Raw genomic sequence first — 17,488 nt, 5'->3', positions numbered from 1 at the left:
TCTGCGCTCATAAAGCTAGGTTTTTGTGTCTCAGTGCTAACACTAATGCCAATTTTGAGATGTAAAAAATATTAAAATAACGCTACAATCTAAAATAATCTATATATAAATAATTGGGTAGTACTTTTACTTTTAGCTGGTTGTTTATTTTATATTTTATGTTTTAATAAATGCTAGCAATAGCTTTTAGACACAGCATGCTGGCCAGCACGCCACTGTGCACAGATCCTACTCCTTTAAGACACGCAGGTGGCATACCCTCCACCAGAAAAATGACACAGAAAACAGGTTAAAAAGTGTTTTGTGTCCCACAAAATGTTAAAACTGTGTTGATTTTTATCTGATGTCTGTGTGGTTTGGCTCAGACGTGGCACACCTCTGGTGCACCGGCCGGGCATATGCGAGCTCTCCATGCCTGACGACGATCAGCACATGCTCCGCCTCCTCCGCGTCCGCTCCACAGACCTGGGCCAATTCATCGTCACGGCAACCAACCAACACGGCAGCGACATGGCCACGCTCCAGCTCGCCTCGGCAGGTCAGAGCTCTTCACTTAGGATTCACGCAGGCACATGTTTACTGCCAGGAGAGCTCCACTTCTCCTGCAAGTGTCTAGACTGTCAGCTGAAATTGTCTAAAGTAAAGTTTGTTTGTTTTTTTTTAGTGCCGCCAAAGTTTGAAAGCATCATGGAGGACGTGGACGTGAGCATTGGGGAAACATCTCGACTGGCCGTGGTGGTGGAGGGGAAGCCAGACCCCGACATTCTCTGGTTTAAGGTGAGACAAGTAAAAGCACTGTATTACAATTTGTCCAGGTTCATTTAAAGGTACACTATGGCCTTGTTCCTATTGGTTCCCTTTGGAGCAGATCACAACAGGCTGTTTGAGGGGTCTAAAGTGGACCCTGGGAGGTACTAGCTTTCAAAGTGGTCTAGCTCGTTTTGGCTCCTGGATCACTTTAGCTTAGGGAAGAGCTAAGCACCAGAGCAAGATGACTGGATAAGAGAGAACGCAAACTGAGGTGAAAACCAGACAGCAAAAAGCAAACAGAAACAATAAACAAAAATGTTTTCTCACCAAACTCTGACTAGATTTTGCAATAAACTGCTTGTATTTGCAATGTTGGCATCTTATGTTGCGCTGGCATGATGAGCAAAACAAAGCTAGCATATTAGCAACAGCTGTTACTTGTTTATCGACTGCACATACTCAATGAATATATAAAAAAAATATTATTTCTAGTGCATAAAGAATCTACTATGAGCTAAACCCATTGCATTACATGAAAGACATTACAACATAGCGTAGAGGTGCAAAGAAGTGAAATTAATACATAATTGACAATTTATCTGCTAACTTTAGCCATGTCTCAAAGTGCCACAAACTTGGAATTACTTAAAGACTTTTGTTGAGATCAGCTTTATGATTATTCAGGTTTAGTACTTTTTTTTTTTTTTTTTATTAAGTAAACATTATTTTTTTATGTAGCAGAGCCCTGCCCCTTCACCTGGAGCATGGAGACTGCACTGGAGGTGGCCCCACCAAACTGACCCATGCTAAAGCAGCCCCAAGTGAAACATGCTCATGCAAAAAGGCTTGATGTAACTTTTTAAATACCACCTGTTACAATCTTGTCACATTGCAGGATGACGTTCTTCTGGCCGAGAGCAATCACTTCACCTTTGTGTACGATGACCCTGAGTACTCCCTGGTGGTCCTGAACGCTCAAGCCGACCACACCGGAGTCTACACCTGCACCGCCAAGAACCTGGGGGGCGCCAACTCGTGCAAGGCCCAGCTCACCGTACATACCGGTAACTTTCGACTACTGCATGATTTTACTGTCTTAAAAACGTGAAAAACAGAACTACCGGTAGTTAACTTTAAACGGTTTCCAGCGGTTCAGATTCCTCACTTTCCTACTGCATTCCTAGCATCTTAGATATTTGCTCCAATGAGTTTATAAGCACTTTCCACAATGTTTAGAGGCCAGAGCAGAGTTTTACTATCACAGTAATGCTGGCAACAACTAGCATGCTAACAGTGCATTCACATAAACATCAGTGCTATATACTAGGGTTGCTACAACTTTTTGGATTAACTCATTAAGAACTGTACCCATTTTTTTACATGTATTTGAGCAAAATTCATCTTGGTGCATTATAGAAATATTGTAAAAGCAGTTCTTGAGGTCAAAATAAGTTTGCTGTGTGCTGTCTTCATCTAATTATAAAGTGTTTCATTGTCCGGTAGCCAAGAAGTGCGTTGCTAGCATGCTAATTATAAGCAATACACCTTTAAATAATTGCTGTTTCACACATTCAGGTTCTCTGTATGCTCCAACCCAAATGCTGTAGACCTCTTCATTAAAAAGACCCAAGCTGGTCATTGACTAATGGAGGTGACTAAATCTCAGTTCAAACTAACAGAGATTTAGTCATGATGACCCACACACACAAACACATAAACACACTAACCATATGTAACCTGTGTCTCCCGTGTGTTGTAGAACCAAAAGAAGAACCAGAGTCTGTGGAGGACCAAGGCTCCATATTGCGCAAGATGAGACGCCTGACGGACTACTACGTGGTGCACAAGGAGATCGGGAGGTGCGTGTTCATAGACAGGATTAGGGTTCTGTCAAATTTGTACTGCAATGTTGTTTATCGAGGAAATGGTTTGATATGAGTGATAATGGAGGTTTCCCCAAATATCAGTATCAGCCTGATATTTAAAACTTAGCCAATAGCTGGGGTGTAGGTAGTGATGATTCAGATCAAAGGGAGTTAAGGTCAAGTTTAACAAAGTTAAATCAAAATCTTGCATCCAGTTCTTTTAAGATTAACATAATTCCTTAGTTGTCTGTGTAATCCCTCAGTCATCCAGGTCTGATCTATAGCAAAACACGAGGTTTAAATCTGTCAACTGATCAAATCGTTGTAGGATTTGTCCAGTTGACAGATTTAAGCTTCGTCTTTTGCTATAATTCCTTAGTTGGATAATTTGGTAAGTTACAGTTATAGTAGTTATAATAATTAGTATTTGTATTTTTATAAAAATACACGACATCACCTATATTTAAAAATATATAATTACGTAATCATTAAATTACAAAAAAGCATGCCATATGTTCTTTGACATCTGAAATGCTCAAATTCTACTTCAGACAGAGATGAGTGAGCAGCAGTGATGACAGCCCCATATCAGCTGTACCAGACAGGCGGAGACAGGCTCTTAGAATGAATAGTGCAGTGATCCAAGTCAGCAGTACCAAGACAAGCCATCAAAACAAAGGAGAGAGAGTTCTCGAACCAGCTTCACAACATCTAGAATCCCTATACTTTAAACTGAGCTGGAGACAGGTCAGAATTCTCAGGAGGAATTTCCTGTTTAACTGTCAGATGGCAGATTTGTTGACCTGGGTTATTGTTAATATCTCTGTAATTACTGGGTCTATCCACATGAAAGAAAAACTGGGACAAAGTTAAATGTCTCTCCTGTCACAATAGCTTCAGAAAATGGTGCCATTATTCAACCCCAAAGACGTGATTGTTGTCAGCTCAAAGGATTTGAGCCATGACATTAATATTACGCGTTTGTGGAGCCAATCCCAAATAATGATTTTCTGAAACATTTCTGGATCATAAGTTTGGATATTTCTTTCAAAAACAGTGAATCTCCCATTGAGTTATACAGGCCTCCATCTGAGATTATAACATCATCAAATTCTACAACGTAAATGGAATGTCATGTTATTATATTCATTCTCCCGTGACCAGATTGAGTGATATAAGCTTACTCTCTATTCCCATGATTGGCATTTGTCCTCCATCCTGAAGGTTAGAGGATCAATCTCTGCTCAGACTAGTGTGTGCTGTCATTGTGTCCTTGGGCAAAACACTCTGTTCACCTTGATTATGTATGAATGTGGTGTTTGTGTAAGGGTGACTGCACGCAAACTTGAACAAACTCGGAGTAAATGTGTACTAAAAGTTCAAGACTAAACCAGGACTAGAACAGGATCAAACTAAGTCTATGTCAGGATTAGACTGGGTTCAAATCAGGACTAAACTAGGACAAGTGTGAACCATAGACTGCATAATAGAAGTGGAGTGGGTGAGAGAGTGTGACATCATCCATAGCGTTGGGTTGCAACCAAATGAAGCCAATCAAGGCTAGCAGCTATAGCAGCTAATCTGTATCCAATGACCACATTTGAAAATCTGAGCACTAAACCAAAGAGCCAATCAGGAGCAAGGGTGTTGAAGGTACTCACCCCTTCTCACCCATACCGATAGTTTGGCAGGGGACGGGTGCCTAGTAAAAAGGCACAATCGCTGTCAGTCAACTTGTTACTACTGCTAGTGGCAACGACTTTGGGGAATGAAGGCACCTGATTGATCTGTTATTAAACATTATATCTTGATTTAGGGACAAAATAGCAAAAAATAAAAACACCAGGATCATGTGGAGTGGGTTAAAGCAAACATTTTAAGAGCAATATGACGAGCCTGGCAGCAGCAGTTACAGAGACAGGGCCACCACTTTTCAGTAGAAGTCAACTGGAACCAGAGCCCGTGCTCACTCATTTGGAACGTGGCGGCTATCAACTATAGTAAAAAAGGCACTGCTGGGATTCAAACCCAGGATCTCTTGTTTACTAGACAGGCGCTTTAACCAACTAAGCCACAGCGCCATACATCTTCAAATATTAATGGCCGGTTTATCAAGTTGCATGTGTATTGTATCACTTGTATTTATTTGTGATCCTGGCTATTGTCCTTTCACAAATGAGTCATACAAATAGACCTACCTCATATGTTTGTATAGTGTTGTTATTACAGTGAAGAGCCAATGCTTTCCAGTCTAGGTCGGCCTGAGATATATTCTTTAAGACCAATTAGCATTCTGGTGTTCTACTGAGGCCTGAAAGCAAAATAACATTGATGAATAAAACCATAAATGTTGATATTGTATAATCAGATAATCATAAAAGTTTAAAAGAAATGTGTCTGGCGTTAAAATTACAGAGGTTGCAGATTACATCGTGTTGAGAGATTGGCATTTTGAGCTCTGGAGACGGAGACTTAATATACTGGATTACAGAAATAACAGCTGCCTGTATAAAGTCCGTTAGACCAAATAGACCACATGCTCTGGAAAAATGCTCATAAATGTTATTGGATCACATAGTATATATTTATTATCAAAGAAATAATATTATAAAACTGCAGGATTTTTGTGCTTACGAGTGCTCCTGACTGGTCATAGGATTTGTTCTTCCAGACGAACATTTTCAGTTAAGAAAACATTTTCTGAAGTACAAGTTGTTCATAAGAGTACTTCATGAATGAGGCCCATTGCCTTTTAAGTTCTTTTACATATTATTGTTCAATGTACTGGTTTTGATTTATATTTTTAAGAGCTGCACTATGTAACTTTTCTGTGGGAGGTCATTACTTTGTCTGGAACGTTCCACTTTATGGCCTTGAACTTTTCTATCTTCTTGAATATAGTCAATTCCATTGGAAAACAACCACACATACCATGAACGATTCGGCTCTCCACAGATCTGACCTGTAACATGATATGTTCATTGACGTACTGTTGAGCATTGCAGGCAATAACATCTCAGTTAAGAGAAGCAGGTAGCAGACCCTCTTTCTCTTTTATTCAAATTAATCCAATAAGTAGGCACTGCTGGGATTTGAACCCAGGATCTCCTGTTTACTAGACAGGCACTTTAACCAACTAAGCCACAGCGCCACATTTTGTGTTATGTCACATGATGTCACATTAGCACAACCCATTTTCAAGTCTAAACCACATATAAACATGTTTTTATTTAGTTAAACAGCATTATCCGATAGATTTCACTTCAGAATTTGATGACGTCCTAATTTTAGATGGAGGGCAGAGGTCTGCAACTCTATGGGAGATTCACTGCTTTGGAAAGAAATATCCAAACTCATGATCCACAAATGTTAAACCTTACCCTTATTTGTTTGGGATTGGCTCCACACACTTGCCAATAACAATCTTATGGTTTAAAATCCTTTCGGCGTTTTTTATTTATTTATGCTGTCAGAGAAGGCGCTGTGCCAGTTTTTGTTTCATGTAGATAGGCCCAATAACAGAAATATTAACCACAAACCAACTAGAGACACTACTCTGTCTGAAGCCTTTAGTTTTGTTTTAACACAATCTGACCATGAAGTACTGACCTAGAACTACAACAGGTGAGCAGATTTATCCCTCTCAAATTACATTACAGCCACAAGCTAGTTAGCATTAGCTTAAAGTTTTTCAGTTAGTCAAACTTTTTGTTAAAAGGAACCTAAACAGGATCATGAACATTCATGTTGATCACAGACTCCTGAAATGTGTTGTATAAATCCTTGTTGTACTTTTGTCTTTGTTCTGATATGTGCATTGTGTCTCTATGGTAACTGCTGAACATTCCGGCATAGACATACATTCAGAACCCCCTTGCATGATGTCATTGCTAGGATCAATTCCTATGTAGTACACGTCTGATGACACTTCAGCTAACCACCAACACACAATCCCTCAAAATTTAAATTCCTCTCCGGCCCCACTCTATCCTCGGTTGACGTGGTTCTACTTTCTTTGCCCTACTTGTCATGCAGGGGTGCCTTCTCCTACGTGAAGAGGGTGACTCACAAGAAAGCCAAGACCGAGTACGCTGCTAAGTTTGTGTGCGCGCGGGGAGCCAAGAGAAAAGAGGCCGCGCTCAAAGAGATGGAGCTATTGAGCGAGCTGGACCATCCCAACATCCTGTATTTCCACGATGCCTTTGAGAAGAAGAACATAGTGGTGCTCATAACAGACCTGTATCCTTCAAGACAATAACATGGGGAATTTATCTGTATGTATAGAGTGATTGTAAGTGTGATTGGCTGAGTTTATAAAACTAAGGCATAAATGAAGCGGGCATGCAACAAGAAGGGACAATGAAAACTTCAATCCTAGAACCCCAAACCAGTAACGTGGCTCACGCCTGACTGATATGTGTAGCACTCAGAATTGATTTCTACACATCATTCTGGGATGGCTCTCACTGAAAGCAATCGGAAAACGCTGAACGCAGAAGATTATTTGTATCTGATTGGTCAAAGCCTTACAATAGCTGAACAAGCTGAAAAATCGAACTTTGTTCAATCCAGTTGCGGGAAAACCACAGACATCTTCCCTGTCCACAAATGCACAACGCACTTTACCTTCAACACATTTGTCTCAAACAAATGGTCCATATTTTTGCTAAAATAAGCTGAAGTACATCTGTCGCCGTTGCCATGTTTGTTTTGGTTCGTTTTGGGTACCTCGCATTTGGCTTCCACACAAACCTCAATGCTGCTCTGTAACTGTAACTGCCCGCTTAACCTCAGAGCAGGAATATCTCAAGATGGATTCTCGTGAGTTTGTGAACTCACAAATATTATGAGAATCTATCTTGCTGTGCAAGGTTAACAAACCAGATCATAGACCAACTCAATGTCCAAGAATATGTCAGTGCATAAGTTAAAATAAAATAAAAATCAAAGTCAGAAGATTAAAACTTCATTAATCTTCTTCTCAAAATGAACACTGAGTTACATAGCATTGCCTAAGTTTGATCCCACATTACAACAGATTGCACTTGGATTAGTCTATTCCACACGCCCCAGCTCACAGTACTGTACAGTCTTCTCTGCATTCACTGTGAGCTGGGGATCATCCATCCTACATGCTCTCTCTCCCTCTCCCCCGCAGGCAGCCTCTCTCGCTCATCACCTACCCATGGAATTACCGCGGGAAGCATTCCACTCATTCATAATTTATCTCCCATGCACCAACTGTTCCCAACTCTGCCCCACAACTTCTTCTTCCTTTCTTCCCTTAACTGTGCTGTGAAGATATCATGAGGAAATGTTGGACAGGATGGCCAAGAGAACCACAGTTATGGAAGTAGAGGTTAGCAGAATACCAAATGGTACAAAGTAATATTAGTATGTAACACAAGTATTTGTATAAGTATTTGTGATGTATTTTACAGATTCGAAAGAGCGTGCAGCAGATTCTCGAAGGACTGAGATATCTTCATGAGAAAAGCATAGCACATCTCGACGTAAAGGTATGGTATCTAAATATAATCTGATAGTTTCAATAGAAAGTTATAGGCGCTGTAGCTGATTTTTGCTCTGTTAAAAACGAGTTTATAAGTACTTTTCACAACTTTCATCACACTAATGCTAACAACAAATAGCATGTTAACAGTGCACTTTTCAGACAATATAACGCTGTATAATTAGTTGAAGACAGCACGCTACGGACATATTTGGACCTCAAGAGCTGCTTATACAATATGTCTATACAGGAGCAAAACAAATGTCAGGAATAGGGCTTTTAAGCAGCAAGCATGGAGTTAACATAGCTCAAATCCTTTCTTAGATAGTACTTGGAGTAAGACAGTGATATAGTGCATTTGTTCAACCCCTAAAAACCCATCTAGGTGTAGAGCAGACTGCAAAAGGACTAATTTAAAATAAAATAAACTGATGCCATTTGGACTTGGATTTTTTAGACAAGAATGTGGTGGGACATGGAGGAAGAGACTCGAGAAAGAAACTACTGACTAACAATAAAAAACTGGAAAAGCAATAAACACCAACATATTACAACCCTGAAAGCCAGTACAACCAAAAACGAATGTCTTTGCGAGAAAAAATATATTATCGTGTTTTATATGTAAAAGTCACATTTTATACAGTTCATGGGGTATAGATAGATAAAAATAAAGGAAACATACAAGTTTTTCTCATTCTTCAGATCAGAGAGCATCCTTTTAGGTTTAAACCAACTTTATTTCAGCAATGAAACTGGCGACTCAAATAAGACTCTCACGTAAATTAAATTATAACAAATAACTTGGATATCATGTCCAATGTTTTTGTAAGTAAGAATAAATCAGCATTACAGTTTTATTTGATTTGAACATCTCGACTTCGTATCTGGGGACACAGGTCAAGTTTATGAAATTTCAAATCAAAATCTTACATACAGTTCTTTTAACTTTAACTAATCAACAAAACTAATAAAATCTAACTAAAATGTGTATCACTGGATTCAATAAATAATGTTTAATTTGTCTATATCACCATTTATAAAGTAAGAAATCTCACATAGATACATTTGTACATTCCTGGATACACTAAATACACTAATTTGCTAATAAACATTTTCTTTGATGTAACTCCCCACAGCCAGAGAACATCCTTTTCTCCAGCCCGAGCAGTGATCAGATCCGTCTTTGTGATTTGGGGAATGCTTTGAAACTGGACACGGCCGAGGAGCGCTACCGCAAATACGGCACGCCAGAATACATCGCACCAGAGATCGTTAACCAAACCCCGGTCTCCATGGCAACCGACATATGGTGAGCCACCTGTTCAGAGGCAGCCCCATACTGGTCCTGGCATCAGCACTTCTGCCACGCACTGTTAATTATGACCACACATTTGAAGGCAGATTTAGGCCTAGGATTCTGGCTAAAATACTTTTCAGTTTAGTTTTAGCCAACAGATTTTTTTTATTCTCTTAAACTGCTTGTAGTGTTGTCATGAGAATAAAATTTCAAACTTGATTTTGATATTAAGGAATAGATTTGATACTTAGTAATGATCCCGATACCACAATGACAGTGTTTAGACAATAGAACTTGATTTTTAACATTAAATAGTAGTACTTTCTTTTATATTCCCATGTGGCCTTATATCTGTGTACTCCCTCAGTCGTCCAGTTAGGTTCCATAGTGGTCCATGGGCGTATACTAGTTTATGTGTCTTATACTTGTTCTGATACAGCTCAAGATCATTCTAAAAGTATTAAGGAAAGGTTCATTTCTGTCCTGTGAATGTGACTTTTTAATATTGATACATGCTCAAATGAGTATCTAGGTTTGATACTAGTTTTAGTATTGTAGTATCAGATTTGTTTTAAATATTTTTGACACTCACCTTCTCCCACATGTAGGCTTCAGAGCAGGACACATTCACACATGTTTGAGGAACCCTTTATTATTAGCTTGTCTACATCTCCAAAGTGCAAATCTGTTCGACCTTGTGATGTCATGAAGCTGTAGTTTTCAAGTTAACACCTACCTTTACCTTGTTCATTAGAGACTGGCAAATTCAGGGTTGAATTAACCAAAATGATCCTAGTGTAGTTGTATGGAGTTTAAAAACACAGTGGAGCACTTCCTGTATTACCACATGACATCACAAAGTGGAAGAGAGTGTTTTCTGTTTGAGAAAAGAACTCGGCCTAAATATCCAGGGTTTTGTGTTAAATGTGTGGATGAATCAAAACACAACTCCGGATATATTTGTGCTGAGGAAACAACATTATAACAGATTACAAAACAGCGTATATATCAACAAACTTTAACCCTGACAAAAACTATGTGCAATTTGCTGTCACCAGAATGAAACATGTAATAACTGTTGTGCTGTTCTCCCTTCCAGGCCCGTGGGAGTCATCACTTACCTCTGGTGCGTTCAAACCATAAACTTGAATCCATTTTACACTTGTCCGCTGTAAAATGGACACACATTTACCGTATTTCTTCAGTCTGACAGGTGTGTCTCCCTTCGCCGGAGAGAATGACAGGGCCACAGCGATGAACATCCGAAACTATAACGTGGCCTTTGAGGAAAGTATGTTCTCGGACCTGTGCAAAGAGGCTAAAGGGTTCGTCATTAAGCTGCTCGTGGTGGACAGACTGTGAGTGTACATTATTTAGAGTTTATTTAATTATATAGAAAACCATAAGCAATATGTGACATATGGAAATTAGTCATAGGATCTGGCAATCCAAAGTTTATCCAATTATTCAATCAGAAAGTAGAATGCACTCCTGACCCATTAAATAATTAGCTTTTTTTTAACAAAATATAAACATAAAAGATTGTTACATTATGCTTTTGTAATTAAGAATAAGTAGATTAGATTAGATTCGATTTGTCATTTTTATGTTACATAAAAATTTAATTGTGTTTCACACAGACACTACAATTCTGTGCAGCAGTAGATGTAGTAAAAGTAAGTCTCTGATTTAACAGCCTAACTGCTTTTGGCAGGAAGCAGTTGAGCATTAGTAGCAGTAGTTCTGTAGACCAACTTTGGCCTTGGACGATACTTACAATGCTTTAAACAATTGTAGGCTGTTTTATTTATGTTTCTTTTTATTTTAGTAAAGATACATCTATTTAAGCGTTACGTTTTTGTTTTCTCTCCGTCAGACCAAAATGCCATTTCTTTAAGGATGTGTTCATTCTTGTCCTGGATTGGTCCTGGTTTAAGATCAGTTTTTGATGTAGACTGTGGTTTGGTCCTATTTTAAACCTGGATTAGTCCTTGTTTAATCTCAGTTTAGTTTCAGATTTAGTTCCATGTAAATCTTAATTTTATTTTGGTGAATGTACAACTGTGAACGCAGCCTTAAATCCTGTCTGTGCAGTGGCATATATTGTCCATTGCTTTAATAGCATCGATTCTTGTTTTCTGTTGTCAGGAGGCCCACAGCTGTCGAGTGCCTTCGCCATCCCTGGTTCAAGGTAAAACTTCACATCCGTACACCTCCCATCAGTATATTACATAACACACAGTTTACAGTGCAGTGTTTTGAAATGCCACTGTTTCTCTTCACAGTCCCCCACAAACAAAAGCATCGCTACTGCACAGCTGAAGCAAGTGCTGTCCCGGAGGAAGTGGCAGGTAGGAGCAGAGGCAGATGGCACTTTTGTGGAAGAGAGGCTCCAAATGAAACTATTTAAGGCTTATTTTTAGGCGCAAATGACATTTAGAAGTTTACGCAGTGAGTCAGACCAGACTGGATGCTAAATCTAAAACATGAAAGTAATAGATGAATGCGTTTTGACAGGAGAGAGGAATAAAAGCAAACAAACTGTCTTATATGGAAAGCAGTGGTTCTAATGTACCGCACAATCAAACTGAGATATTTTGAGTGTCTGCAAACCTGACCCAATTTTATGCCAAGACTAACACTATGAAGAAGTGTTTTTTATTGCAAAAAAACTCTCAAAAGAACAAAAGCAAACTTAAAAAAGAAACATATTTACTGTGAGGGAGCTCACCTCTCCAGAGATCTGACCTGTAAGTTGGTCCCGCGACCCGGCCCCGGATAAAGTGGAAGAAAATGGATGGATGGAAGTTGGTCCCGGGTTTGTTTTCCATGGAGATAGATAGTCTCCATAGAAAAATGCAGGTGGTGGACCCTCAAACACAGTGTATAGTTCATCTTTAATCTTAATCAAAAAATGTTGTGGCAACCTGGAAAAATTTTTAGTTTCTTGTATTGTTACTTTCACAATAAGAAGGTCTTGGGTTAGATTCTAATATTATGTTGGGTATTTCTTTCCATGTTCTCCTCTGGTGTTTCCATACATGAAAAAGTATGCAAGATAAATTATGAAAAATAATTGCAATGTTTAAATTGTGTCAATCAAAAAATAACATATCTGCTGAACGTGTCTCCCTCAGCGCTCTCTTATTAGCTACAAATCCAAGATGGTGATGCGCTCCATCCCCGAGCTCTTGAGTGACTCCTCCAGTCACGTGTCCATCGCTGTGGCCCGGCACCTGAAGGAAGGTACCCCCCCGCCCTCCTCGTCCTCCGACTCGGATGCCGATGTAGACGAACTACCCTTCATTCCCATGCCCCTCTCCATGGTCTTCTCCGGGTCACGCATTTCCCTCAACGACATCCCGGGAGACGAAGATGTAGCGGCGTGGTCATCAGAAAAAGCAAACATGGAAGACATACGTGAGGAAGCAATGGAAGAAGGTAAAAAAATTCAGAGAGTTCCACTTAAAAAAGGTTCAAGCATTGAAACGGATGAATCACAAACCAAATCCAGGCGCGCTACAATGAGGCGGGGTAGCTCTGCGGATTCAGCCCTCCTCCTCCATATTGACCCGGAAGAGGCTAGCGCTAACGAGGAAGCTTCAACCCCTAACAAGACACTAAAGAAGGCAGTTTCCATGGAGCTGCCCAATCGTAGCCCGAGTCCTGGTCCAGGGAAGCTAAGCCAAGAAGACTACGCTCTCAAACTGGAATTAATGCGACAAAGACTATTACGCGGAGGAGGTGCGGACAAAAAGATGAGCGGGTTGCGAGGTCCGTTGTTTGAGACTTTAGGGGTGGAGGAAAATACATCAGCTGGTTCTCTGGATAGAAGTTTGCGCAAATCCAAAACTGGTCCCTCATCTCTTATTCGAGCAGCTTCTTCTGAAACGTCAACGGAAGATACACCCAAGACCAAAGTATTCCGCAAAAGTTCCTCCTTCTCTCAGGGAGATTCAGAACCCATGCCACTTCACCGGAGATTTGGAGCGCCGTTGGAGATCCCATCGGCAAGTAGTAGCAGTGGTAGTATGGACGGGAAGAACCTGCAAGAGGCTACTTCCATGTCTGCGCTCACAGAAATCGATTCGGCGAAGGATTCCCCTACTGTGAAAGCATCGTTCAGTCTGCCAGAAACAAGGGACCAAATGGATGAAAGTTCCGATGAAGGTTTAGTTCTGAAGACCAAAATGCACGAAGGAAAATTGCTAGTCCCTCCAATTATTGTAGTTGAGGAAACCGTTGAGGAGAAGAAGGAAATTCCAAAAATAGTAATACAAGATAAGGATGATTCTGAAAGTGCCGTACTTTCAATCAAAGCTTCCTCGCAGTCTACTGAATCTTTACCAGAACATCCAGCCGTATTCGCCAAAGTTGCAACCACGGACCGAACATTTACTCCAGAAATGCCAGCCCTCGCGCGACAACCTGTACTACGAAGTGACATTAAAGATATCGATTCCGAGGAGGTCTTTGAAGCGAGGTTCAAAAAGAGGGAATCTTCTCTAACGCGTGGTCTCCGAAAACTAACCAGGAATCGTTCAGAGGAAAGGTCACCAGTGAGGAAGTCAAATGAGGGGGGGGAAGAGATCTACCGCCCAGCAGCTAGAGGAGCTCCACTCGAGATGGTCCAGAAAGGCCTTCAAGAAAGATCAAAGTCTGTCCAAGATCTCAGAGAGGTGGAGAAGGATGTCGGTTTGGGATTGACTGGGAGGTGGTCTCTGCGTTCCAAGAGATCATCATCGGTGGAAAAGAAACCTGAGAAAGCCAAAGAAGAAACCGCAGCTAGCAAAAGAGTATCCTGGGCCATCGGACGCAGTAAGTCACTGGACACAAAAGAAGGTTCACAGAAACGAGAGGAGAAATCGGAAGAATCAGCAGTATCCTCCATGAGACGGAAGTTTGAGTCCAAAGTTTCTGAAATTTCTGCCAAAATCAGGACCCAGTCAGAAGAGAGGCGGGACAAGGACGGCAGCGGAAGTCACAAAGATGTGAAGAAAGTGACCGATTCACCAGTGCTGGCCATGAAGCAGAGGTTTGAGAACAAAGTGGCAGGGATCTCCTCCAAAATCCGAAGTCAGTCTGAAGAGAGAAAAGTGGAAAATGAAGGGAAGAGGACTCCGATCTTCAGCCGTCACCGGCATTCCCAATCGGAGGGTCGCGGGCTCAAAGGAATGGGCATTCCGGAGAACCAGCTAGCAAAGCAGGCTTCAGCAGGTGCGTCCAAGGAGTCCATCGAGTCCACCAGCAGCCAGACGGAGAAGGTGCAAGAGAGCGAGAGAAGATCCAGATGGGATAGGTGGGGACTCTCCAGAAGTCGGAAGGAGCGGACATCATCCCAGCCTGAGGTGAGGGGAGCTGGGCAGGAGCAGTTCAGCCGCTCAGCCTCAGACTTCGCTCCGGTCTTCCACATCAAACTCAAGGACCACGTGCTGCTTGAGGGGGATCCGGTGACCCTGAGCTGCTTACCCGCCGGGAGTCCTCCGCCCGAGATCGCCTGGATGAAAGGTGAGGGGATGAATTGGGTAACACATCAAGGACTAAGATTGTAACTGACTGGCAATAACAATTGTAAACCATTAACTACAACCACTGTCTAATTAAAAACGTTAAAAATGTGAAAAACAGAGCTAGTTCTTTTTAAATGGTTTGCAGTGGTCCAAAGTTATTCCTCACTTACCTTATATATTCTGAGCATCCTAATTATTCACCGTGTTGAGTATATAAGTGATTTTCACAATTCTCCGAGATGAGAGTGGAGTTTTGCCATGACGGTAAAGCTAACAACAACTAGCATGCTAACACACACTTCTGATTAGTTGCAAACAGCACACAAAAGATTTATTTTAGCCTCGAGAGCTGCTTATACAATTTATCTGTACTGGAGCAAGACATTTGCTCAAATACATGGGAAAATATCAAGTGCAGGACCTTTAACATTCAAGGACATTACATATTATATTTAGTTGTGTATTGTCCTGTTGCAGACCGTAAGCCCCTGGAGTTAGACGAGCGTATGAACCTGATCTCTCACCCTGATGGCCGACAGCTCCTCACCATCATGAAGAGCGGCCGCAGAGATGCTGGAGTGTTCGAGTGTGTGGCCACCAATCCCATTGCCGCAGTGACCACTTCCTGCACCCTCTCCATTGCATGTAAGAGGGGCTCACAAAATGCATCATTAAACCTACTGCTCCTAATGGACGTAATAACTCTTAGTACTTGGCGTTCATTGCTAACTGGCCACTGTAGCTCGTCTTTGTAACATAGAAATAGAATAGATATCTCCATCTATTTTTTCTATAATTTATTTGCATTTGAATCTATTAAATTTTAATGGAACTGTATGTCCGATCTTACTGTTTTAAAAAAGGTCCTACAAGCAACTAAACCTGTGTTGCCAGAGCCTTAACCTGCAGATAGAGGACACATACAAGTTTTTTTTTCATTCTCAGTGTATGGACAGGCCTTATGTGAAAGCTCAGAACCTCCAGAATTCACTCACTGAGCTGCAGAGGCTGCACTAGCAGATTAATCATTGGCTGCGGGTTTAGGTAGTGGCCATTCAGATCAGATTCACTGTTTTTCAGCAGTGAAACTGGCAACCCAAATGAGACTCATGTGAGGCTCATTCTGCTTGCTGACTGAATGATCATTTTGAAGATTATACGCCAAATTATAACAAATAAATGGGACATCATGTCTAGTGTTTTTGTAGTTATGAATAAATCAGCATTACAATTCCTTTCAGTAAAAGTTATTCTTGGCATTTTTACCTCATATCTGAGAATACAGATCGCTCATGTTTATGGAATTTAAAATCAAAATCTTACATACAATTCCTTTAGCAAAAAAGGATAAACATTATGGAGAGCTAATAGGTTGGGTTCTTAATGTCTGAAATGCATCCTAAGAATAAGAAAATCCTATGGTAAATTTGAGAATTCTATGGTATAATATGTCTTCTGTCAAAATCCAGACCTGGTTTATGGTTAACATGTCTGTAATTACTGGGCTTATTCACCTGAAACTAAAACTGGCATAAAGTTTAATGTCTTCTCTGCCAGCACCAAAGACCCAAGAAAGCTAAATTCAGACATAAACCCAAAACTGAAATAGGTTTTATACAAATACCAACCAACTGAATCAAGTAGAGCTATAGGTTTAAAATGTTATTAAAATAAAATCGTAATAGATGCATGAATTTTAATACACAGAATTTAAAACCATTGGAGGCAACTGAAAACATGTATTTGAATGCTGTCTTACTCATCCTGTCTGGAGAGAAATAGACCCCTCTCTGCGCTGTGTTCTGAGCTTTGTAAATGCCTCTGACACGTCATCTTCACACTTTGACAAATAGCAGCACATTAGCCGCTCCACTCAGGCTCCTGGTTCTCTGCAGAATAGATTTTTCACACGTCACACACAATCCACCTCGTTTCACTGCTGTCTCTGATAGAGTTGGACGTGAGCTACACCTCTCCACTTAAGCTGACGTCTACTTTATATTCCCATAATGTATTGCTCAATTAGGGAGTAGCGGTTTTGCTTCGGTTCAGTCAGCGACCTTCCATTTTCTTTACAAAGGATAATAATTTTGCGTGTTTCGTTCCAATGAGATAAATGAATTTAATGCTTACAGCCAACATGGCAAAGACTGGGAAATGATTTTAGTTTGATCAGTAAATCCTAGCCCAGAAACAAGGAGCTTTTTGGGAAAAAACTTAAGTCCCCAAAGATAAAATAAAAAGTAAATACAAGACGAGCTGACGATCTGCTATAAAGTACAGTGGCATAGTGGCAGAGTGGTTAGCCCTCTCGCCTCACTATAAGAAGTTATACTTTTCCATTTGAGTGCCCTGGTTTCCTCCATCAGCCTAAAACAATACCAACAATAATACTCCAGTTAGGTACTCTGTTCAACATACATAAAGGGGGACTATGTAATTTATCTTACCATCTACTCGTTTCCATGGAGATGTTATCACTGAGATGATTAAAAATATCTTGAAAAGCATTCATTCTTGTGCGGTGTAGCCTCTCCACAGATCTGACCTGTAA

General features: G+C 40.6%; 1 protein-coding gene and 2 non-coding genes across 3 annotated transcripts in view; 1 reads left to right on the top strand and 2 right to left on the bottom strand.

Moving 5' to 3' along the window:
- spega (striated muscle enriched protein kinase a) overlaps window positions 1-17,488 on the top strand; it is a 48,745-nt gene that overhangs the window by 20,182 nt on the left and 11,075 nt on the right. Inside the window, exons 16-29 of the mRNA XM_033982066.2 lie at window positions 366-538; window positions 665-777; window positions 1,646-1,814; window positions 2,510-2,609; window positions 6,651-6,854; window positions 7,917-7,974; window positions 8,057-8,134; window positions 9,264-9,436; window positions 10,524-10,550; window positions 10,630-10,782; window positions 11,573-11,615; window positions 11,710-11,775; window positions 12,562-14,932; window positions 15,412-15,579. Of these exons, the coding sequence (XP_033837957.2) occupies window positions 366-538; window positions 665-777; window positions 1,646-1,814; window positions 2,510-2,609; window positions 6,651-6,854; window positions 7,917-7,974; window positions 8,057-8,134; window positions 9,264-9,436; window positions 10,524-10,550; window positions 10,630-10,782; window positions 11,573-11,615; window positions 11,710-11,775; window positions 12,562-14,932; window positions 15,412-15,579 (3,896 nt within the window). The remainder of the gene's footprint in view (window positions 1-365; window positions 539-664; window positions 778-1,645; window positions 1,815-2,509; window positions 2,610-6,650; window positions 6,855-7,916; window positions 7,975-8,056; window positions 8,135-9,263; window positions 9,437-10,523; window positions 10,551-10,629; window positions 10,783-11,572; window positions 11,616-11,709; window positions 11,776-12,561; window positions 14,933-15,411; window positions 15,580-17,488) is intronic.
- Window positions 4,623-4,696, bottom strand: trnat-agu (transfer RNA threonine (anticodon AGU)). Its single transcript has one exon. It is a non-coding gene; the product is annotated as a tRNA-Thr (tRNA).
- Window positions 5,693-5,766, bottom strand: trnat-agu (transfer RNA threonine (anticodon AGU)). The gene has a single exon. It is a non-coding gene; the product is annotated as a tRNA-Thr (tRNA).

The sequence above is a fragment of the Periophthalmus magnuspinnatus genome, chromosome 2 (assembly GCF_009829125.3).
Source record: "Periophthalmus magnuspinnatus isolate fPerMag1 chromosome 2, fPerMag1.2.pri, whole genome shotgun sequence".
Classification (NCBI taxonomy): Eukaryota; Metazoa; Chordata; class Actinopteri; order Gobiiformes; family Gobiidae; genus Periophthalmus; species Periophthalmus magnuspinnatus.
This window is presented reverse-complemented; position numbering and strand designations above follow the sequence as displayed.